This window comes from Corythoichthys intestinalis, chromosome 6, assembly GCF_030265065.1.
Source record: "Corythoichthys intestinalis isolate RoL2023-P3 chromosome 6, ASM3026506v1, whole genome shotgun sequence".
Lineage (NCBI taxonomy): Eukaryota > Metazoa > Chordata > Actinopteri > Syngnathiformes > Syngnathidae > Corythoichthys > Corythoichthys intestinalis.
In genome coordinates, this window is record NC_080400.1 from 18,365,546 (window position 1) to 18,389,607 (window position 24,062).

The following is a 24,062-nucleotide window of genomic DNA, read 5'->3' on the forward strand; positions in this document are numbered from 1 at the left end:
TTAAAAGCCTTAACTCCATTGACAAACGACATGAAATACATTAGACTTGACAGTGGATGTTAGCAATAACAAAAGATTTTGAATTGAAAATTTCGTAACTCACCTTTCCAAGCACAAGATAGATTCCTGCCGAATTTTCGTGGACGAGGACATGTTTCACCCAACCAGCAACGAAGTATTTATAAGCCTCCAAGCTCTTAAAGTGTTTTTCAAATTTTCGTGAGAATAGGCTGATTTTGTGTGGACAAGATAATTGTAAATATCAGCGTAGCAGATGTCAGGCAGACAGTGGGTCGAAAAACATCGATTTGGGCATCAAATATGGATCTGGCGACTGTATAGAACGAAGCTTTTCCACATAACGCCTATTATGCAACACATCCAGTGAGTTTACGGCATCAGAAAGCACCGGGTCTTCCATGAAATGCATTTTAAATTCCTCGATCAATTGAAACCAATGCTAATACAGAGACAAAATGACGGACAAGTGGGCGGAACCATACAGCGAGCACGTGGTTTTATGACGTCGGTGGGTAGGGTCTATAGGAAAACTTCTCTGAATGCAATAATTTACTCTGCTCACATGATAACACCAGTTATCTCTCTTTGGAGATAAAGTGATGTCATTACAGATTGAGTGAGAGAACCATGCAGTGGAGATTAAAGTGTCTGTAATAAATTTAAAATCACATATTATGTAGTATTTTAATTGCTGCCATTATTGGGATAATTGTAATATCTGTACTTTAAACTTAAACAAAAGACTCTGGATGAGTGTATTATGTCTGTAACATTAAATACAATAAGAAAACAATTTAACTAAGACATATACATATTTAAACAAGGCATGGCTGATTTTTTTTTTTTTGCGGATTCCGATACTTTGAAAATGTCGTGATCGGACCTGATCGATCGGCTCATCTCTAATTGGAATTGAATCGGGAGCAAAAAAAAAAAAAAAAAAAAAAAGCAATCGGATCGGGAAATATCGGGATCGGCAGATACTCAAACTAAAACTGTCGGGATCGGAACAACCCTACTTGTGTCTTCATAAATGAATGGGGAAAGGGGGAAGTCAAGTATGCCGTAAAGCAGTCAGCAAATTTGTAGTTTTTTTTTGTGTGGCAGGGTTGCTGCCACCCTCCTCAAAGTTAGGACCGGTGAAAGCGATACAAAGCCCCCTCAAAATATAAAAGGTCTCAGTCGACATATTACAACAAATGTTAAGATATTTTATAAAGGTTGAAAAGTAACCTAGTGTTGCTTAAAGAGTATTCTAAGGACAACATTTGCTGTTCTGCTAAGCAGACATCTACTAAAAATGTGATCATGTGGTTAATGCTGATTAACAGACTATCGAGTACATTATAAGTATTCTGTACATGTAAATAGAGCAAAAATAAAATGAAATTTTAATTCCAACTTTCATTTCTTTTTAATGACATGAACTGTATGCACTTAACAGGAGAAAACTGAACGATGTACAATGACAATAAATGGTATTCTATTGCTAATGTTTTTGTACTTGGTAACACCAAAAAAAAAAAAAAAAAAAGACTTTCCACTTTTAAGCCACAGAATTCCTTACAACTCTGCATGTTAGACTTGACATAGACCTCAAGAGGCAGCGATTAAAATGTGTGTTCTTTTTTTAAAAAAAGGCAACAAAATTGTCACAACCAACTTAAATAAAACAGTTTTAGGTGTAACAAGCACATTGTCGAACCTCAGACTAATGACTCGCCTACTTTGAGTATAAAGCACTGTGACATTTCAATAACACATTGGACAGTCTCACAACAGTTCTTGGATAACCATGTGGACTCCAAGCATCGTTTAGTTGGTGTGTTGAACGGTAGAGAAGCACAGCTTGAGGGTGTATGGGTACGGACCGGCTGTAACCGCAAGACATCGGGATTAGCAAAGACATCGGGAATCGAAAACTCACGGGAGGAAAAAAATAGTGCAGCACGTACTTGCGTTTTTCATCTGGTAGTGGTTCATCAAGGCCAGGGCCTCCATGGCGTCGTTCATGGAATCCCACTCTAGCAGGCCCGAAGCGCTGCGATCGCTTGGGGCAGAAGCGCCACCTGATTGAGGAAATGGAAGAGTAAAGTAATCCGTGGAATGTGATGAGTGGACACTAGAATTGAGATGTCCCGACTAGACGACTTCATCGATGACATAAATGTGTCGAAGGGGACAACATACCATCGACGGGTAAGAAAAAAAAAAACAAAAAAAAAAACAACATGTGGCTAAAGTTTAGAAAGGCGGACGCTCGCCATGCAAGCGGTGATTTTTGGCTTTTATAGACTTTTTTTTTTTTCCAAAATCACCAATATTAAAACAATAAAAGGCTTGAACTACTTCAGTTGTGTGTAATGAATCTAAAATATATGAAAGTCTAATATTTATCAGTACATTACAGAAAATAATGAACTTTTTCTCAATATGCTAATTTTTTTTAGGAGTACTAGTATATTTTTTGGATGCAAAATGCTAACACAATAGAGCGGAATGTTTCGGCCACTCGTGCTTTTGATTGCATGGGTCTTCGGTGATTCTCATCTGTGCATAAGTTGTTTCTAATTGGTATGCTAGGCAGGCACGATTGACTCGCGCTAGCTTAGCTTAGCTAGCTTGACCGGAGCCCTGAAAATAACACATAACTCACAAACTGCATGGAATTTGTTGAAATCAACTCCACCCACTAATTAAACCCCCGCTAACTCGAAGATTAAGCTTTATGTAAAAAATTCCCATTCTAGTATTTTTTTTTTTCCTTCTCGTACCGAAACGAAATCAAAATGACATTTTAGTGTACCATTACACGCCTAGTATTTAGCTCATTGCATGCCATTGACGGCGCTAGAGGTCCAATCCATTTGGAAAGTTCGTTCATTCACCTCCTCCCATTCTAAATGGATTTGACGTCTACCGCCGTCAATGGCAGCCAGTGACTCGAGTGCCATATAAGGGTTAAAAAACAAAAGCACTGCATTAAAGTTAAATCTTCCTTGCGACAAATAATGATTTTATATACTGCAGATATTTTAATACAGGTGAAGATGAATACCTACCTTTTGTCTCTAGGTTATTAAATCTGCTTAGTAACAGCTGACTAGAATATGGCCATGGAAGTAAATATTTTAGAAATACAAGATTTTTTAAAAAGTGTCTTTCATTTAGCACGTTTAGAAGGACAAAATACAGTGGTACTTCTACTTACGAACGTCTCTACAGACATAATTTTCAGGAAAATATTGACCCTGGTCAAAGAAATTTGAGGTTACGAGTAGAGATGTCCCGATCGATAGTGTCGGATCACGTCGTTTTCAAAGTATCGGAATTGGCAAAAAAACATCGGCCATGCTTTTTTAATATACAGTACAGTGGTACCTCTACATACGAATTTAATTCGTTCCAGGACCTTGTTTGTAAGTCGAAATGGTCGTATGTCGAGCAGGATTTTCCCATAGGAATACATTATAATTCCATTAATTCGTTCCAAAGCCTAAAAACATACACTAAATTCTTAATAAATACTGCTGGCACTGTTACAAATGGCAATTAAACATAGAAAAACAAATAAGTTATAAATAAATAAGTCAGAATAATATAATAATAATAAGAATAATTAATAATTATTCCTGTAAATAATGTAACGAATTGGATTCTAATATGGCGGACACTTTTTACTGTCCCTGAACGCACCGCGAAGCTGACGTCATAGTGAGATAGGTCGGTGCGGTAGAGATAATACTTTCGTTTTCTTGAGAGCAGTCAACTGCTTAAGACAATGGGCGTTTTGTGTTGGATAAGTTCTTAAATAAATGATAAAAACGTGACGAAGCTGGCGATTTCCTTGGCAATGTTACCACAATAATAATTGTCACCTTAACTTATAAATAGTGGCGAACGGTGGTCGGAAGAGGACCATGGAGCTGTATTGTTGAGCCAGTTCAGGGACGCGCACCCCAAGCTCATATTTTTCTATAACTTGCATCTTCATTTCAAAGGTAAGCATCACTTTTTTCCTTGTTTCTCCAACTGTATCAACTTTTTTTGAAAACTGTGTTGATTTCTCACACAAGAAAATCCACCGTGCGTTCGTTTGCAGTGCTGTCATGTCGTCGTATTTCGAGCAACTCGTCGGATGTAGAAACAAATGGCGGCTCAAATTTTACGTCGGATGTCGAAAAGATCGTGTGTCGAAGTGATCGTATGTAGAGGTACCACTGTATATATATTTTTTAATTAAATTATTTTCTAATGGTATTTAACGTTGCAGACATAATATGCTCCACTCATCCAGAGTCTTTAGTTTTTTAGGCTTAAGGTAGGGTTATCAAATTTATCCCGATAACGTCGGTTTATTAATTTTTTAAAAAAATGTATCGCGTTAATATATTTAACGCAATTAATGCATGCACTACACGACCCACTCACGCATTGTCGCGCTCATTCTGTAATGGCGCCGTGTTACCTATATAGAGAGATAAAAGGCAGCGTAAAATGAGTAGAGTGAATTTTGGCAGCCTTTGGACCCTTTTTTAATTGGCTAAAGCCTTACAATCCGTCTCTCAACAATTAGAAATATTGTGGGAAGCAATGTGGGGAAGCAAGGTAGCAATTGATCTTTTTCTTAACACCTTATGTTATATCCCAACACAGAGAAGATATATCAATTGGTAGCACTACACACAGTCATGGTTCCACTTCCCATCATGCATTTGGGCATGGCTACAGTATCATTTACTGAAAGCTCAACAAATACACTAGATGGCAATATTTAGTCACAATATACAAAGTCACAATTCTTTCTATCCGTGGATCCTTCTTACAGAAAGAATGTTAATAATGTAAATGCCATCTTGAGGATTTATTGTCATAATAAATAAATACAGTACTTATGTACTGTTTGTTGAATGTATATATTCGTCCGAGTTTTATTCATTTTTTTCTTAATGCATTGCCAAAATGTATATGATCGGGAAAAATTATCGGGAATGATTGCAATTGAATCGGGAGCAAAAAAAAAAAGCAATCGGATCGGGAAATATTGGGATCGGCAGATACTCAAACTAAAACCGATCGGATCGGGAGCAAAAAAACACGATCGGAACAACCCTAGTTACGAGAGGAGAAAATTGATGTCATCGGCGATAGGCTGAAAATATTTGAGAAAAATCTGTATCAGCCTTTGAAAAATCACGAATCAGTCAACCTCTAATTGAAGTTTTGTCATCCTAATGTTAGAAGAAAAAAAAAAGGTTAATACTTTGTTTAGGAATATATTGAATCATCATTGCCAGTCACCGACGGTGGTAAGACGTCTAATCCATTTGAACTGGAAGGGCTGGCAGCGTATGCAGCCTTTGATGAGTGAGCATTTTGACTAGAGTAACGCCCCCTCCACCCACACACTCAGTCAACATTAGATTGGGTTACTATTGCCGTCAATGAATTCAATGAGTTAAAAATATCTAAAATGTTTAATTTATCTAACAATAAATGACAAATGTGTCTAATCAGTGTTGTCAAACTCATTTTGTTTGCGTGTCATCTCATGTGTGTCGGCCTGGTTTACTTTTAGACACCTCACTGGCTACCAATGATTATGTTAGAAGTCCAATCCATTCGTTCATTCACCCCTCCCGGTCCAAATGGATTGGACGTCTAGCGCAGTCAACAGCACTGAAATATGAGCAGTCACAGCCATTCCTCCCAGTTTAAGTCAAATGGACGTCTATCGTTGTCAGTGCCTACGCGTAGATTTTGGGGCACTTCCTGAACATTTTGTATCATTTCCTGTTGATTTTGGGATATTTCCAGGTCACTTCCTGTTCAATTTGGGGCATTTCTAGGTTTCTTCCTGTAGATTTCGGGTCACGTCTTTCTCAATTCATTGGTTGCCACTGACAGCGCTAGACGTCAATTCCATTTTGACTCGGAAGTAGTGAATGTGACTGCGGACACAAAAGTATTTCACAAATCTGTTTTTTGGCTCCATTGTCAAAAGTTTTGAAAGAAAATTACCCTATTATTATCAACTCTGCTAATTGCAAAAATGTGTTTTTGAAATGGCGACCAATACAACAAAAACGTCTTACTTTTGCCTGTGAACATTTTGACGTTGATGGGACTCTTGACGCCGATGTCCTCGCAGATCTGACAGCAAAAGAAAACGCGCAGGTCAAGGTGGCTTCTCTTAAAAAGCGCTGGCGTTTGTCATTTTTTTCCTCACCTGGGCGAATATATCTTGCGTGACATCGGGCTGGGCGTTAAAGAAGTGCAACACGTTGCTAGGGTGCTGGATGCGGTTCTTGGCCGCCTGTTCGAGTGACGTGAAGCGGTTGTTTCTCGAGCCCTGGAATTCCTTGAAGCTGCTAGAGCCGTCCTCCAGCTCGTAGCACTGCCCGGGCACGATGGCCTGCTGCTTGGACACGCTGCGGCCACCGAATCAGATCTTTACATTATGTGCAAAAAATATGTATGCTACTGTGCTGCGGCTACTCACCAAACGTTGAGCTTCTGCCCAAACAGGAAGTTGTTGTTGAGGTGATTGATGGCACGGTCCACGGCGTAGCAGTCGCCCATCTCCACCATGGCGGCGCCCGGCTTGCTCTTCATGAATTTCACCTGTGAAGAGTATGCACTTTAAGTAGGATGTGAATGGGCTACAATACGCAGGTATTCAACTTTTGATAGGGATGTTTTTGTCTCGAAAGGCTTCTTTAAAAAAAAAAAAAAGCAAAAGGATCCTAGGGTCTTCTTCAAATCCTACCATTTTCACTGGCCGACACTGACAACGATTGAGGTCAACTTTAGAGATGTCCCGATCGATCCGGATGCCGATCGGTCAGGTCTGATCACATCATCTTCAAAGTATCGGAATCGGCAAAAAAATATCGGACACGCCTTTTTAAAAAAAAATATATATTTTTTAATTAAATCGTTTTCTAATTGTATTTAACGTTACAGACAAAATGTCTTACACTCATCCAGAGTCTTTAGTTTTGGCTTTAATTAGGGCTATCAAATTTATCGTGTTAACAGCGGTAATAACTTTTAAATATTTAACGCTATTAATGCATGCGCTGCACTACCCACTCACGCATTGTCGCATCCAATCTATAATGGCACCGTTTTACGTATACATAGAGTTAAAAGGCAACGTTAAATGAGTAGAGTGAATTTTGGCAGCTTTTGAAGCTTTTTTTTTTTTTTTTTTTAAATCCTTACAATCCCTCTACCAACCATTAGAACTATCGTGGGAAGCCATGTGGGGAAGAAAGGTAGTACCAGTAGTTGATCTTTTTCTTAACACCCTTTTTTATTTCCCAACGCAGAGAAGATATACCAGTTGGTACCACTACGCACAGTCATGGTTGCACTTCCCATCATGCATTTGGGCAGAAGTTAAATGGCTACAGTATTATTTACTGAAAGCTCAACAAATACACTAAATGGAATATTTAGTCACAATATACAAGGTCACATTTATCCTTTAAGAATTACAAGTCTTTCTATCCGTAGATCCCTCTCACAGAAAGAATGCTAATAATGTAAATGCCATCTTGAGGATTTATTGTCATAACAAACAAATACAGTCCTTATGTACTGTATGTTGAATGTATATGTCCGTCCGAGTTTTACTCATTTTTTTCTTAATGCATTGCCAAAATGTATATGATCGGGAAAAATTATCGGGAATGATTGGAATTGAATCGGGAGCAAAAAAAACAAAAACAAAAAACAATCAGATAGGGAAATATCGGGATCGGCAGATACTCAAACTAAAACGATCGGATTGGGAGCAAAAAAACATGATCGGAACAACCCTAGTCAACTTGATGCATTTGTCCATTTTGGAGATAAAAGGGCTATTGCAATCCGCGGCATTTTTTGTGAATCAGTGAAAATGGGCCCAATAAGAATTCATCAATGACTATTTTGAATTTTTGTTATCGCAAAGCCCAATGACAAAAATAAGAACTAGGAAGTGATCATGGGCAAATTGCATGTACAAAATGGATTCTTTTAGATTGAATAGCTCAACCTTAATGGCTTATAACAATAGAAGCTAAAAGCTAGCAGAGGGCCGTAACAACACAACAAACCTACTGTACAAAAAAACATAACACGGGATTAAAAAAACAACTAACAATCACTAATGCTTGTAAAATGAGTCATAGGCCACATTTCTCATGCATTACCATCCGGCAGCGCCTCCTGCTGACAGAATTCTGTCACTGAGACGGACAACTTTAACCCATGCAGTTGGCCCGCTGGCCGTAATTTGGAAAACCCTGAAATATAATGTACTGACCCGCTGCACGTTGCCATAGAGACAGAAGATGTTGAAGACACGGTCAGCGTTCATCTTTGACGGTTCCAGTCCGTACACCATGACCACCGGTGAGTCTGCGTGGGCTCCGTACTCGCCCGGGGGAGGTGGTGGGGGGCCATAGCTGGGCCCATAGTTTCTCCCACCACGGCCCCTCATCGGGGGTCCCATGCGGCGGCTCTCGTAGGGCGAAGAGCCGTAGCTCTCCTCGTAGCCGTGGTAACTACCACCTGATTGAGAGGAGGGAGAAAAAACAGCATGGCTTAGAGTGATAGGTAACAAATTGCGCACGTGCAGAACATTGTTTGAGTCAAAGATGACGAAAAAATGTCGACAAAAACTATATGACTATGACGAGCTAAAAACGCGTCTTGGGTGACTTCACGAGTGACACGACCAAACACTGTTAAATGCGTGATACCTAAACTACACTTACAATAACAAAATATCACACATTGTGAATTTATGATGGAAACTCTGGCGAATTTTCATCTCGTTCTCATACCATCAGACGACAACTGGCATCCATCTTGTTATGTGTTAGTCTCCCAAGGCACGTTTTCAGCGCGTCATCGTCATGAAAAAAAACGTTTGTTGATGAAAACAACACTGCCTAAAACCTTTGAATTTTTTACAGATGAAAACTACATGAAGACCAACACATTTTTAAATGACTGAAATATGACTAAGACTAATAAGTATTTTATCTAAAAGACTAAAGACAAAATTAAAAACACTGCCAAAAACAACACTGTTAGATGGGGAATCATTTTATTAGTGTCTCACCGTAATCTGGGGGGTGGTCGCCCAGCAAGGCCGGCTGACGCTGACGCTTGTTGGAGTTGCCACTCATGTCATCTGAGACGAAAACAAAACAAAACAAAAAAAGGCGTTATCAGGTGTGAGTGGAAGTCTAGACTAAATCACATCAACACAAATGCATACACATAATAAATACTAATACAAACCAAAAAATACACCTACACGCTAAAATTTAACAAACATACCTACAAAAACAGCCACACAGCTAAAAAAATTGTTTTAAAAAAGTGACATGCTTCAGTCAAAACAGGCCATATAGATCAGGACTTGTCATGCAACTGAGCCACTGTTCGCCCCGCCTCCTCCTTAACCAGGAGTACCAAAAGGGGAATGAAACATTAGCTGATATCAACTATTATTTTAAAGATAAGTCCCTTTTCAGTGTTTGTTCCCTTCACGGCCATATTCTCCCATTTGCACCAAACTCTTCATAAGGCCACAGCGCGTCTTAATGAACCCAGCATTGCAGATGTGCCGCAAAGGTGCAATGTTTGAATACCGTTTCGCAGGTTGAGTGTTTGTTGTCACGATGCTGTGTCTTGCTTTGAACATTGTTTTCCGGAACGACGGTGCTGTGATGTCAGTAGGTGCACCCAATTGAGAAGGGGTTGGTGGAGTGATTTCAGAGTGCATGTTACTACCTAAGCAACCGCTTCCCAATCCAAATATAGGCAAGCTTGTATCGAGGCGCCGTCATCCCTGCGCCAAGCCACCAAAAAACAAACAAACTGCAGTGTGATAAGGGATTAATTTAAGCCGAGGGGGTGGTCGTAGCTCTTAGTAGGGGCGCTTGGGTTGGGTGGGTGATGTATGCAGGGGTGGGATGAAACGGTCAATCAAGAGCAAGACAAATGCTATACACTTGTGGCAAAAAAAAACACACACCTGTGTTGCTCCCAATGCCGTCTGCGTCGCCATCTGTGTGGGTACACAATCACACACATTCAGAGGCCATATTACACGGTCACAACGTTACCAAAATGGGTGGGGGTCATTTAAGACAAAATGGCAGTAAGCAGTGTGGCAACAGCCCGGATCAGGCTTTTGCTTCCAGCACCTCAGTTACAAGGTTGTCGTCAAGAGAGGGGAATCTGAACATGGTGGCCATCCGGAGAGTTAAAAAAATTTTTTTTTTATTTAAACAAAAAACAAAAAAACAAAGTGATGTGCGGCCATGTTGGGTGCTGAGGAGGCTTCTTGTGTTACTTACTGCATGCGAACACACAGAGGACGGAAGGAAGGCTGCGGTAGTTTCACCACTCCGTTACTCATTTCACCCATTGCCTCTTTAGCGGGAGGGAGATAGAAACAACTGGCCACCTCGGCGTCTTAACGAGCGCCGCTCGCTCCCGCTTTCAGGCAGGTCCCCCTTTCGTTCGCTTTTTGGAACAGTCCGCTTACGGAGAGAGGGAAGGGAGGCCGGCCTCCGAGGCAATGCGGCCTCACGCGGAAGGACTTAGCCGCCTTCTAGACTCTGAAAGATGGGAGACAAAGCATCGATACAAGGAGGCATGTAGAGACGGACTAGGCTGAGTCAGCAGAAATGGGCCTGCGTGTTCTGTTCTGGTGTTGTCAGCAGTGTCTTCATCAGTCGGCTCTCCGTGCTCGGATCAGTTGCGGTGTGTGTTGTTGGCGCATCAGTGTGGCCCTTTTTTTGTCTGTTTTGGGTGGATGTGTTGTCCTCACTGGTGTCAAGTCTCCGTTTTGGGGTGGTGGGAGGGTGTGGTGTTGAAGCTTTTGGAGCGGCTCGGTGTATCTGGGACCAAGCGTAGCTCGGCGCCTTGTAGACGTGTGCGCTGTCGTCGAGGCTCCGGTGCGGAGCAGTGAGCGATGGGAAATACGGTCCTCGACCGAGGGGCGTGTAAAAGCGGTTGTGTCCTCGGTGAAGAACACAAGGTGACGGGCAGTGATGTCAGGATGTGTGGCTTCCCCTCCTGTGCATTTAGCGTGATTTGTGTCCGAATGTAACTGTCAGGGATCGGTTGTGTTTCCAGAAAAAGACTATAGGGGGAAAACATGTTAAAGATAGGTGTGCACATTTGACAAGATGCAGCTCTGTGTGCGAGAATGCCAGCGCAAAGTGGGCCATAATAAATGCACCCTCCGGAAAGGCTAACTGGAGAAAAGCAGGGCTTTTTTTTTTTGTTTAAAAGATGCCCAACCCCACCTTCCTGCCTTTTAAGACAGAAAACACATTAAATCTGGCGATATATATAGTGGAACCTATAAAGTCTACTGCCCCTTACCTGAATCCTTTTTTTTTTTTTTTTTTTTCCCAAACCATTGATATTTGAAGCATTAAAAATGATAATTTTCTCTCAAAAGTAGGGGTGTAACGGTACACAAAAATCTCGGTTTGGTACGTACCTCGGTTTTGAGGTCATGGTTCAGTTCATTTTCGGTACAGTAAGAAAACAAAATGCAAAATATAAATGTGCTAGTTGTTTATTACACACTTTTTTGCTTTCAACAATAGGAACATTAGACTATACAAAGCTAGAATTCTGCTCAAAAAGTATTTAAAGATAATAATCCAACAACAATTTGCCTTTCAGACCCCGCGTATTGGTCAGCTTTCTTTCTGAAAGATAAAATAAGTCCTGTGCTAAAGAGAAAATCCCAATGACAAAGATTCTAACATGTATTTTACAAATGAAACGCCTCAATGAATAATTTTTCTTCTTACGAACGGTTTTCAAAAGCTTTATTGGTGGATTTTCTCAAGTTAAAGCGTCACACAGAAATTAATAAATTGTGTAAGCAAGATCTGTGTATTATTATTTCATTACAGGTGTTTTAGCTCATTTCATTTGATTTAAATGGGCTATTATTTATTATGTGTTTATATTTTACAAATGTGATGTAGTATTCATTTATATTGTATATTTTATGTTGTATAACTTTAGTTCCTATGTGAATATTAGTTCCTACTTGTTTTGTTATTGTAGGAGGGTTTTGTATTGAACACGGGGCCGTGTTGTTTATTATTATAGCACAGAAGACAGCAGTAAATCAACAAAGACAAGTCAACTGTGCCCCGATCTACCACTCAAGAGATCTGATGGACTCAAAAAGTGGGTTACGATTGCATATTGGTTTGAAAATCGACCGGATCCACCGTATTTTTACACGAGTGACTTCCGGTCTGCCCGACCCTAGCTAGTAGTATTGACGCAGGAGGGCCATGTCTCGGGTCAAGTAATAAACTGTCGTTTTTTCCGCGTGCGTCACGTTGAGCCGCTTCTGGGAGGCGTCTAACACGCGGCTGCACTGCGACTGGTGTGCAATGGCCGCCCGCATTTCACTGTGTTCTCGCGGCGGCCACGGTATCGCGCTGTTGACGTTTCTGGGTTAGAATTGTCCTACCGTCTTGGTCCTCATTATAGTAGAGAAGGCGGAGTAAATATAATCTACACAAAGAAACTGTAACCCGATCGACTCACAGTCTCGAAAAGTAAGGGTTACATTACGTCAGAAACTCGTTCGGTGCGCCTCCGTTCCGAACCGAGCACCCCGTACCGAAACGGTTCAATACAAATACATGTACCGTTACACCCTTACTCAAAAGTGAGTTGGAACTAACCCTTACATTCGTTTGGTTACATAACGAAACTACTTTTTGCCCAAGTTATTTATGTTACGAGATCCAAGTGAAAAGTCTTCCCCTGTAGCGCCATGCATGTGTAACATGTCACTTTACAAATGTCTCTGCTGCTCCCTGCGAGAGAGCACCATCTGTGTCATTCCCTGTTGACTAACCTCTAAGTCCACACAGCTCTTCTCACTCTAACTAGAACACAGCACGTCCAAGAAGAGGTTATTGATTGGCTAGCATAGGGCAAGACGTCAGGATAAGCCAATCAGAGACAGTCTGACAGAGTTGGCAGGTCTTGTTGACTATGTCTTCAGTTAATAATAATTGTTTATTTATTTCATATTGCACAGCAACTTTTGCTGTGAAGTCTAAGAAAATCAGGTTTTATTTCATTATATTTTCAAGAGTAACTTTAAGTAGTTACTTTCGTAATTGAAAGGGTAATAATTTGTTATTTAGAGAACTAACTAAAGCCCTTTTCAGACTTGTATCCTGGTAAATTCCCCTGTAAGGTGACTTAGGATTTACCCACGTCATTGCTTCCACAAATAAAGAGATATCCTGGCAATAATGCACGTTGGACACTTTCACAGACCTGTCCTGTGTTCTCAACTTGGCGCTCTCTGTGCGGGGTGGATGGCTGACGTGATTTTATAACCCGGATATTACGTCATTTTTGGTCAGCGTCGGCAACAAAATACACCTAACATTTCCAAAGACGGACTCTCTTCCACGGCTGTACGATCCAGCAGCAATTTAATTTCGTTGTTTTCAGTCTAATTTTTCCATTTCCGGTTTGCCATGTTGATACTTGCCATGTTTGTTTACCGCTTTCGTCTTACTGCGAAGAAAGAGAAAATGACAATCGGCTCGCCATGATATTGATGTCATCAGCCATCGCGATGTGACCCGGGAATTGAACACCTGCTTTCCACACATACCGCTTCCTGGGAAAGTCCCACACAATACACTAAGACGCGACTCGGTAAATGTCCGCATAATCTCCGTGTCAGACGACCCAGGAAATTGCTTTCACACACAAGGGTTACCCGTTTAAATCCCGGGATTTTAACGGTGTTTAGGTATGTGTGAAAGGGCCTTATTTCTACATTTCGAAAGTAACTTGAACAACACTCGAAATCAGATGATTGAGATTTTATGAGAATTGTTACTTACACTGGTCAACTGACTATTGTAATGCGTGAAGGATGCAAATTATTTGCATGGTTAAAAAGTTTAATAGCGTAACACATTTAGCACCAGTAGTACTCGAAAGAAATTGCCATGGTACAGTTCAGTTTTAATTACTTTTGAGTTCAACTTTACATTGACTTTTAAGGACTGTTTGTTTTTAAGCTTTTATGTACATTCAACTTCTATTTGCAATACATTTACTGTATTTTTCGGACAATAAGTCGCAGCCCCCCCCCCCCCCCCCCCCCAAATAGTTTGGCAGATACTTATACACTGGAGCGACTTATGTGTGATTATTTACGGTCGGGTCGGACCAACTTCTCTCTTGCCAATTTTGTTTAAAAAAAAAAAAAAAAAAAAAAAAAATATATATATATATATATATATATTTTTTTTATACTAAAACGATGCATGGATGTTAAATGAAATAAATAATTTGGATCAAACGGAGAAGGCGCTGTGCATGCCTGCGCACTTGAATGCAGTGGCTCTCTTTTCAATCTTTCCCTCCCGCGCCCTGGCGCCTTCTGCGAGCATCCTGGTATTTCCTTTTTGATATGGAGCAGCTATAGGAGTGAAAAACAAACTAAAGACGGGGGAATTGAGAAGCAAACAACTGCGGTAGGCGTGGGCTATGGAAAGGATTCAAATTAATTGTTGAAGATGTTATACGGAAACCTGTGTCGGCTTCGCTGAATGTAAACGAATGTGGCGCTTTGGTCTCATACGAGAAATATATTTAACAAACTTTTCCAGCGTTATTTCGTTGTGAAAATCTATAATGATCATAAAAATATGTAGACTATTCAAACATTGAGAAAACTTGCAGTTTTTTTCTGCCAACTCGAGATTAAAATGTCAAATCCACTATCGCCTGTTAGAACAGACACGCAAATATAAAAGATATAAATGTTTATTGAATATCCATCTTACAGTCTTGTTTAACTGGGAGAATGAGAAAATTTCAAAAGATAGGCTTCAATTTGTTATCATTATGCATAGTTGAACCAGCATCGTCGCAAACGTGATCACACAAAACGTAACCATACATCACATCCCCGCATTTCCTCCTTCTCCTTAATCCCCACAAATAAAACATAAAATTTCAGGTTTTTTCGGGCTCGAGCAAGCTGATATAGTTAATTGATGGGCTCGGGCCACGTCGGGCTTTTTAATACCCACAGGCCAGTCGGGAAGCTGGATTTTTTTTAGGCCCAACCTAACTTCTAGCGTCATGTAATGTTAGCATACCGTACACCTATTCAGCCTGTTGTTCTCTATTGTATTTTAAATTGCCTTTCAAGATGACACGTCTGTTCTTGGTATTAAATTCTATCAAATAAATTTCCCCCCCAAAAAATGCGACTTATACTCTGGTGCGACTTATATGGTTTTTTCCTTTTCAATGCACATTTTTGGCTGGTGCAACTTATACTCAGGTGTGACGTATAGTCCAAAAATATGGTATTTGAATCATTAATCAGGTAGATTTTGTACTTTTTGGGGGACAACCCCCTCCTCAGTCATGATAGCTGTACTTGTGTAAAAACTTTAGTTAGTCCATTTTATCTTACGGCAACATGTTCAGCGTTTGACCTTGGAGGTGCCACCCACTTAAAGCCACACTATAGTCTAACTATAACAATGTGACAAAACAAGTAAATCCCGCTTTGACATTCCCACCACACAGTCGCTGGCTAGTTGTGGGTTTAAAACTCACAACAGTGTTTTGTGTTGCAGATAGTAATGTTCCTCTGCGAGGTGACTACATCAAGTGAGAGCTACTTGTGAAACGATTTGTGGCGTTGACATTGTGATGTTTGTGTTTGTCTTAAGCACATTTTGGTAAAAATGTCAGTGTTTGTGTGCATGTTACCTGGGCTACCTAGATTGGGATTCGTGTAGTCCCAAGTGTCCTGGTCATTCTTGAACACATTCAACCGGGTGGGCTAAGAAAACAAAGCACAATGACTTTTTTTAACGACCAACGTTTTCAAGAACATTAGACATCGAGGTGTACTGGGTTTACCTTGGCGTATTCAATTTTCAGCGTGCAGCATCCAGAGTAGATGTCGGCACCATTGAGAGAAGCTTTGGCTCGCTGGGCGCTTTGCACAGAGTCAAATGTAACACTGAAGTTAAGGAGCCAACTTGTCCTCTGAATGCTGTGACACTGAAGACAGCACTGCTTCCTTAGTCCAACAATCCAAGTCGAAAACTATTTTTTTCATGACGATGACACAACGAGCTAAAAATTTGACTTGGGAGACAAAAACATAAAAAGACGAATGCCAGTTTTTGTCCGATGAGACGAAAATGCAACAGTTTCTGCCATATGTTCACAATGTCTGAAATTTTTTGTTGTACGTGTACTAAGTCCGCCTGCATTGTTTAGCAGTGTTTGGGTGGTGTTCCTCTTGTGCGCCTTCCCCCTCAAATGTGTTTAGGATGGGCTTTAAGCTAGGCTATGCTCGAGGCTTGCTTTTTTTTAACACGTGATGAGATTTTTCTTATCTTAGCAAGACAGAAAATGCAATGTTGGTGTAGCCTTTAAAGGTCTGTGCCGAGTGATAATCACTAAATGACGTCTAACTCGTAGCTTAAGCATAGCATTCGCATGGCGAGCGTCATCTTAAACTCTCAGACGACTTTTTACACAACATACAGTTTGTTGCTTCCAGTTAGGTATAATTAATTGAATATACCGTTTTCCAGCCGAGTGTGTATTATCATCACGTGTTGTTGTTGTAGAAGCTACAATATGTGCTTGTCCGTCAAAGTTGTTCCTAACATTTTGGAATAAACACTTCATTTATTCATAAATTTTTGGACTAATAATTTTGCGCAAAGTTTGACAAAAACTAGACCACGACAAACACATTAAGCAATGACTAACAAATGACAGAGTAATAAGTATTTTTGTTCTAAAGACTAAGACGAAAGTCAATAGGGCTGCCAAAAACAACACTGATAAATTAGGACGTCGACTATCAGTATATTCTTCTATTTCCATTTACGCAGTTTTGGTTGGGAGATGCCAACTCAATGCAACAAATATTACAGAGCTCTTGTTAAAGTAAATGATTGCGAGTTGGGTTTTCAAAACGTTCTGTAAGGATATTCCACCATCGCCTGCACGCCGTTCTTCCTAAAGATGACAATTCTGTGTACAGGGCCGCAGTTGTTGCAGATGGTGTAGAGAACCTCCTATAGGGAAAGACATGATTGGTTGTTGAGATGGCAAAGATGAAACCAAGTCTTTTGGTTTTCACTCTCTCACCGTGGTGATAGGGTAGATGGGGTTCATGATTGTTAGAAGAAGGACATTGTTGACACTCCTCGAGTCGTCAGAGTCACCAGGTCTAGAAATTTTCTGGCTAGTGGAGTAATTGATGAAGGCCGGGTGGCTTGCAATGTACACCTGGTTGTCAGCGGCGTAGGTCACCGCCGTGGTGGAGCCGTTCATGTCCTCATATTCCACAAGCGCCTGCCGCTTCTTTGGCATCAACACTACATAGCTTTTGGGTAGAAACAAGTTACAAATGGTCAGTCCACAAGATCCAGTGATTCAATTTTATTTTTTATATTATGGCCATGGTAGGGGTTTTTCCCCCCAGTGCTCAAACCCTGTCATCATAAAAAAATATAGTGTTTCAATTTGTATCCTGAGTAAATCATGAAAAATGGGTTAAGTTTCACTTAACATTCCTTTTGTCCAGAGGAGCCTAAATTCAATACCATGGAATGGTGTACAGACTGGAATGATTGATTGGAAAGATAATTGATTCTAATAAGATTCAATACTGACAAACCTTCTGCAAATTTCACAATTGTCTAAAAAATCTAAACAACTTTATTCGTTATAACTTCCTTTCATAGTGAAGGAGCTGGTTGACTGATGTTTTCCTTCATCAAAACTATGAAATTTAATGCGTAGTTTCTTCACCTAATGGCTCCAAACTCCTGCAGGGACTCTGTTAGGTCTGCCTCCGTAACACCATCCACCAGTCCTCGGACGTGTACCACAACAGATGGAAGGGTCTTGTGGGGGTCTTCGTAGCCCTATTATAGAAATTGAAAATAAGCATAAGACAAGATTGGACATTCAACCCCTTATTGGACACTCATTCAAATCATTGGCTGCCTTTGATAGTGCTAGACATCCAATCCATTTTGACTGGGAGAGACTTTTAGCGAATGGTAACAATCAATCACAATGAAATTTGCAAAGTATATTCTTGGAATGTATACTGTAGGAAATATACAGTAATTACTGATTATTATTAGGATATAATAAAAAAAAGGCAAAGCAGTACATTACAAGTACACACATAACTTAAAGTACATATTCAATGATAATTAGGACATGATTAAATAAATTCCATGATTTCCTTTAATAATATTCTAAAAGATACAATATTCAAATCAATCAATTAGTGCAGCAACAATTAATCGATTAACTCGAGTAATTCGATTAGAAAAAAGATGTGAATTAAAATTTTCTGCTTCGAGTATTCATTTAATTAAAGTGGCGTTGTAATGGTTTGTTTTGAAAGTGTTTAAATTGAGTTTTATTGATTTGGGTGAATACACTGCCTTCTTGTGGCAACAATGAATATACATAACTCATTTCACATGGTTGAATCCAGCTGCTTCCTGTTAACACCAACGGAAGTTGTTTGAGCCAATGTTTTTTAATGCGTTTGTAATTTAGTTTGGATATATTTGCTGTTTTTTGTGGGAATAAGTGTTTAAACCATTTGATTAGAGCATTGTAAAAATAAAAATAAAAAAATAGCATTTAAGCTAGCGGACTTCTGCTAAGTAAGTAAGCCAATTGTTCATTTGTTGTACTTTGATCCTCATTTATAAATTTTTTAATACCACGCTGGTATTTTTTATGTTCCTTATCCGATTACTCGAACTAACTAGTTCATCGCTTACTTGACGACTAAAATAGGCGATAGCTGCAGCCCTAATTGTAATGCAAAGCAAGCCACTAAACGAATTGTTAAAAATAAAGAGCAGAAATACTAACACATAAGTACACAGGTCACGTTCCCAGGCAAATCTAACATACTGGGACCTCGAGGTACATTTGCTTAGCTCAGCATAAAAGTTTCAGCAGTGAAAAGTACAAAATTGCAAGGTTATTTTCAGGTCGGCGCCCATCATGATTTACTGCGACCTATGGGCTGCCAGATCTGAGGCCATGCATATACGTACATCATTAGATAATGAATGACCACATCTTATTATATTATAGTATATACGTAGAAAACTGAGGAGCAGCACTGATACTTCCTGTAACTGTTCACACACAGGGAAGCGGAATATCAGCCACGATCCTGTATCTTGTATGTCAATATCTCAGGAATATCAATAGAGACGGAACAAATGACAATCTACGAGTGTGTGAGTCATTCATGTAGTCTTGTGTCATTTTTTTCCCTTGTACATGGTGATAAACGAACGCGCTGTGAAGGAAACAGTCTTCCTGGGCCTCATTTGGGTACTTAGGGACTTCCAAAACAAATTAGGCCTGTACAATACTAGTATATCGCTTGAACATCACCATCACGATATGTGCTAGCGCAATAGTCCTATCGCTTCATAAAAGCAGCAAGTGTGCAGAGACATGGCCTCCTGGATGCCTTTTATATTCATCAATCTTCATAATTCAAAGATGAATCCCCTTAGCCTGGAGTAAACTGTGTTACAAACCCTAGCAAAAAGTATGGAATCACCAGTCTCGGATGAGCACTCACTCAGACATTTTAATATGTAGAACAAACTCTGATAAAAAGCTTGAAAAAATAATGAATTAGTTCAAAAGTGCAACTCCTTGGCATTCAGAAACACTGAAAGAAATTAGGGCTGTCCCGATTTCCTCCCGATTAGTCAGCCAACTATTTTTACGATTAGTCGACTAATCTAATATATATATACATATATATATACATATATACATACATATATATTAGGGCTGTCAAAATTATCGCGTTAACGGGCGTTAATTATTTTTTTAAATTAATCACGTTAAAATATTTGACGCAATTAACGCAGATGCCCCGCTCAGAGTTTTAAATGACAGTACACATTGAAACGCTCACTTGTTGTGTTTTATGGAGTTTTGCCGCCCTCTGCTGGCGCTTGGGTGCGACTGATTTTATAGGCATCCATGAGCACTGAGTAAGTAATTATTGACATCAACAATGGCGGGCTACTAGTTTATTTTTTGATTGAAAATTTTACAAATTTTATTAAAACGAAAACATTAACAGGGGTTTTAATATAAAATTTCTCTAACTTGTACAACATTTTTCTATTAAGAACTACAAGTCTTTCTATTCATGGATCGCTTTAACAGAATGTTAATAATGTTAATGCCATCTTGTTGATTTATTGTTATAATAAACAAATAGTCCTTATGTACCGTATGTTGAATGTATATATCCATCTTGTGTCTTATCTTTCCATTCCAACAATAATTTACAGAAAAATATGGCATATTTTATAGATGGTTTGAATTGTGATTAATTACGATTAATTAATTTTAAGCTGTAATTAACTCGATTAAAATTTTTAATCGTTTGACAGCCCTAATATATATATATATATATATATATATTTTAACTAATTTAATAATGACATTTTTGTTGAAGCTTATTAATTCACAAAAATACATTTTGGAACACCTAAATTCTTTATTAACGTATAACTAAATAACATAAATATCAATAATAAATCACAAACAATGAGGTCAAATTGCTGAAATTAGTGCAAAAAAAAAAAAAAAAAAAAAAAAAAGTATACGGAAACAGTAGCCACGTTTACATGCTGACTTTTATTCATACCGATTCAAATCATTCCGAATGGAAATTTCAGATCAGCTGTTTACATGTCACTTCATCTATTCCGATCCAGCGTTTACATGTGACTACCTTTATTCCGAAAGGACGTTTGACAACTGCCATCTGACATGCGCAGATTAATCAAAACAAAGCGTCACGTTGCAAAACATGGAGATCTATCGTCGGAGTGCTGCTGTTTTAACTTTAACCCACTTGTTGTGTTTGTGGGGTCGTATCCGCTTCTGCTGTTTTGCTCTTTTGCCTTGTAGTAGCCGGTTTTCCACCGGTTTCTAATCCGGTCAACGCTCCGGTCTATTCCGGCTTCGTGTAACCTCTCGTGAACTTTTTTAAATAGTTCACTGTTCCTCGTTTTACGCCCGTCTGAGCGAGCAATTATATTCAATTCTTTTAAAGTTTGAATTAAATACAATCTTTCCGCCGGACTCCAATTTGGTGCGCTGTGCTTGGAAGCCATGTTGCAAGTGACGTTACTTACGTCACAAAGTGACATCACCACGTCAGTACGGAGCATGTGCAGAAAGAACGCAACCAGACACCATTCCGCTTCCCTGTTTACATGATATAATTTTACTTCTAATCGGTTTGGGAAAAGGAATATTCCACCTCTGTGAATCGGAATGAAATTCCATTCGGTTTGGGCCTGTTCATTCCGAATGAGGTGTTTATATGGAACACATTTATTCGGTTTGAACAAATATTCCGATTGTAATTGGAATATTTGGCTCCATGTAAACGTGGCAACTGTGACTTCACCTTTTTAACAGGAGTCAAAACAATTCTTACTCTTTTTGTGGTATGTTTATATTGTTCTAAATGTTAACATGAATTGCAATATCCCGGACAATCATTTTCAGAATACTTTGTGTGAGTTCAGATGCTCTTTCTGGTGTGCATTCCGCATTTTTTGGGGAGGGGGAAAAAACTGTTCAATTTTTGTTTATTTTAACCTGAAAATAGATAAAGCAGAGGGCACACTGAAATATTACTGCAATTATTTTGAATGAAAGGCACACAGTCATAGTTACAAAAATCATTGACACTTAAACAGAAAAGAACAAGACTGCAATGGGCTAAGGAGAGGCAATCATGAACCGTGAATGACTGGGTGAAGGTTATTTTCAGTGATGGGTCAAGAATCTCCATTGGACAAGGTGATGATGCCGGAACTTTTGTTTGGTGCCGTTCCAGTGAGATTTACAAAGATGACTGCCAGGAGAAAACATCAAAATTTTCTCAGTCCTTGATGATATGGGGCTGCATGTCAGGCAAACGTACTGGGGAGATGGCTGTGGTTAAATCTTCAACAAAGGCACAAGTTTATATTTGCCAAGATGACAATGCATCATGCCACAGAGCTAAAACTGTTAAATGATTCCTTGGAGAAAGACTTATCCAGTCAATGTCATGGCCTGCAAATAGCCCAGAACTCAACCCTATTGAAAACCTGTGGTGGAAATTGAAAAAAGTAGTCCACAGCAAGGCTCCGCCCTGCAAGGATGATCAGGCAACTGCAATCAAATAGAGTTGGCACCAAATTGATGAAGACTACTCATCAAGTCCATGCCTCAGAGACTGCAAGCTGTCATAAAAGCCAGAGGCGGTGCAACTAAAAACTAGAGATGTGTTTTGATTGTTATGTCTTTGTTTGTTTCTCATGATTCCATCTATTTTTCCTCAGAATGGAGCGATTCTATATTTATTTCCCTGCACTTGCTCTATAAAAGTAACAATTACTGACCACCATAAATGTTTTTATTCATTATTTTAGTGTTTCTGTATGCTAAAGAGTTGCTCTTTTGAACTAATTCATTATTTTTCAAGCTTTTTATCAGAGTTTGTTCTACATAATAAAATGTCTGAGTGCTCGTCCGAGAAGGGCGATTCCATACTTTTTGCTGGGGGTTGTATATGAATACAATGTAGTCATGGTGAGTCAACCAAAGTCTTCCCAAACAAAGCTATTCAAGTCATCTGGTAAAAATTCTTGTAGTTTTAATATTGCAATATATCGCAAACCCCTAAAAAGTCGCAATGTAAGTTTTTCCCCTGATATCGTTCAGCCCTAGCGTAAATAAATTCCAACAATACGCATCGGCCCTCGGACCCCTATTTCTGAATTTTGATTGTCGTAGTGCATCTTAATAACATTAACTGTGGACTTATTGGTGCTTGTAGGTTTTACGATACCCAGCAGAGGGACACGATCGTTTGTAGTTCGTTTTGAGCTTTTTTTTTTTTTTTTTTAATGACAAAATCACTTGGACCACAAATGTCTAGTTCTTTTCTTTAAATCATGGATCGAAGCAGCGAGTAAATTGTTCAAAAACGAATATTTTTTAACGCATGCGAGGGAAATTGTCTGGCCACGCCAGTGCTACCAGTGTTGATGTTAGCTAGCTCTGTAAATGTCGCGTTTTTCCACGGCTTCCACCTCTTTAAAACTCTTAACTTACAAATTAAGTTAATATTGCACACCAAGCTGAATAAAGTAAATACGGTATATAGTGATAGTGTTTGAGAAGCATTTGCACTACAACAAAATGTTCGCCATTGTTTAACAAAGGCTAATTAATTACTTAACTGCTGGTATTTCAGATAACTACAATGCTACGTAGCTAACGGCACGAGAACAAAGCAGAAGTTGTGAATAAGCCCAGCGAAGGCAAAACGCCATATGCTCTACATTATTTCACTACACAATGGGCAATTTGGAAGGCCATTGGCGTCACGAGGCAGACATTTTGAGTATCGTTTCATGGCATCGGGAAATAAAACTGGACAAAAGCGCGGCTGTGTGCATTTTTTAAAAATGTCGTTCTCGGGTGCGAAGTAGACGAATCTTAAATGCACCTACACTGTGTACTTACAGTGGACATTCCGTCGGTTTTCTGTCTTTTGGTTGCTCTGCCGTCCTCGCTGTAATATCGGCTCGCAGCAGTTGCCATGTTGTTCGGGTTTTAAAAGAAGTGTGGCAAATTGTCGCTGATGTAAAATGGACGCCTCCGAGTCGAAAACGAGACTCCCTCGTCTTGCCTTATGCCCGCCCCGCAACACACTTTGTCATCTATGATAGGCTGAGACCCATGTCAACCAGAAGGTCACTTGGGTTTCGGCCAATAGGAAATCACGATTCCGAAACTATTTCCTCGCAATGGGGATTCAAAATAGCTCAGATATTACCGTTGAATTATTTTAGTTACTTTGCGCATTAAAATCCAATTGT

The 24,062-nt window shown here is 39.5% G+C and overlaps 1 protein-coding gene across 2 annotated transcripts; it reads right to left on the reverse strand.

The window, feature by feature from the left end:
• Positions 1-1,320: 1,320 nt before the first annotated feature.
• LOC130917398 (heterogeneous nuclear ribonucleoprotein L-like) lies at positions 1,321-23,874 on the reverse strand. 2 transcript variants are annotated; one of them, XM_057838751.1, is made up of 14 exons: positions 23,707-23,808; positions 17,911-18,026; positions 17,245-17,482; positions 17,084-17,171; positions 15,994-16,088; positions 15,841-15,913; positions 10,061-10,093; positions 9,140-9,211; positions 8,336-8,583; positions 6,524-6,645; positions 6,251-6,452; positions 6,117-6,174; positions 1,977-2,090; positions 1,321-1,895 (listed from the first exon to the last, which is right to left on the reverse strand). In XM_057838751.1, exons 1-14 carry the CDS (start codon positions 23,782-23,784, stop codon positions 1,837-1,839), a joined length of 1,596 nt encoding a protein of 531 aa, XP_057694734.1. In that variant the 5' UTR covers positions 23,785-23,808; the 3' UTR covers positions 1,321-1,836. The 2 variants fall into 2 exon arrangements, with proteins under 2 accessions (XP_057694734.1, XP_057694733.1); XM_057838750.1 differs by lacking the exon at positions 10,061-10,093 and having other exon boundaries at positions 1,402-1,895; positions 23,707-23,874.
• Positions 23,875-24,062: the final 188 nt, after the last annotated feature.

Bases quoted from the DNA above. Each gene is read 5' to 3' on its own strand.
- LOC130917398 (XM_057838751.1), bottom strand. From the start codon at position 23,784: ATGGCAACTGCTGCGAGCCGATATTACAGCGAGGACGGCAGAGCAACC. The intron at 9,212-10,060 runs GTGTGTGTTTTT...TTTTCGTCTCAG, and splicing joins CGGCATTGGGAGCAACACAG to ATGACATGAGTGGCAACTCC. The intron at 8,584-9,139 runs GTGAGACACTAA...CCTCTCAATCAG, and splicing joins CGACCACCCCCCAGATTACG to GTGGTAGTTACCACGGCTAC.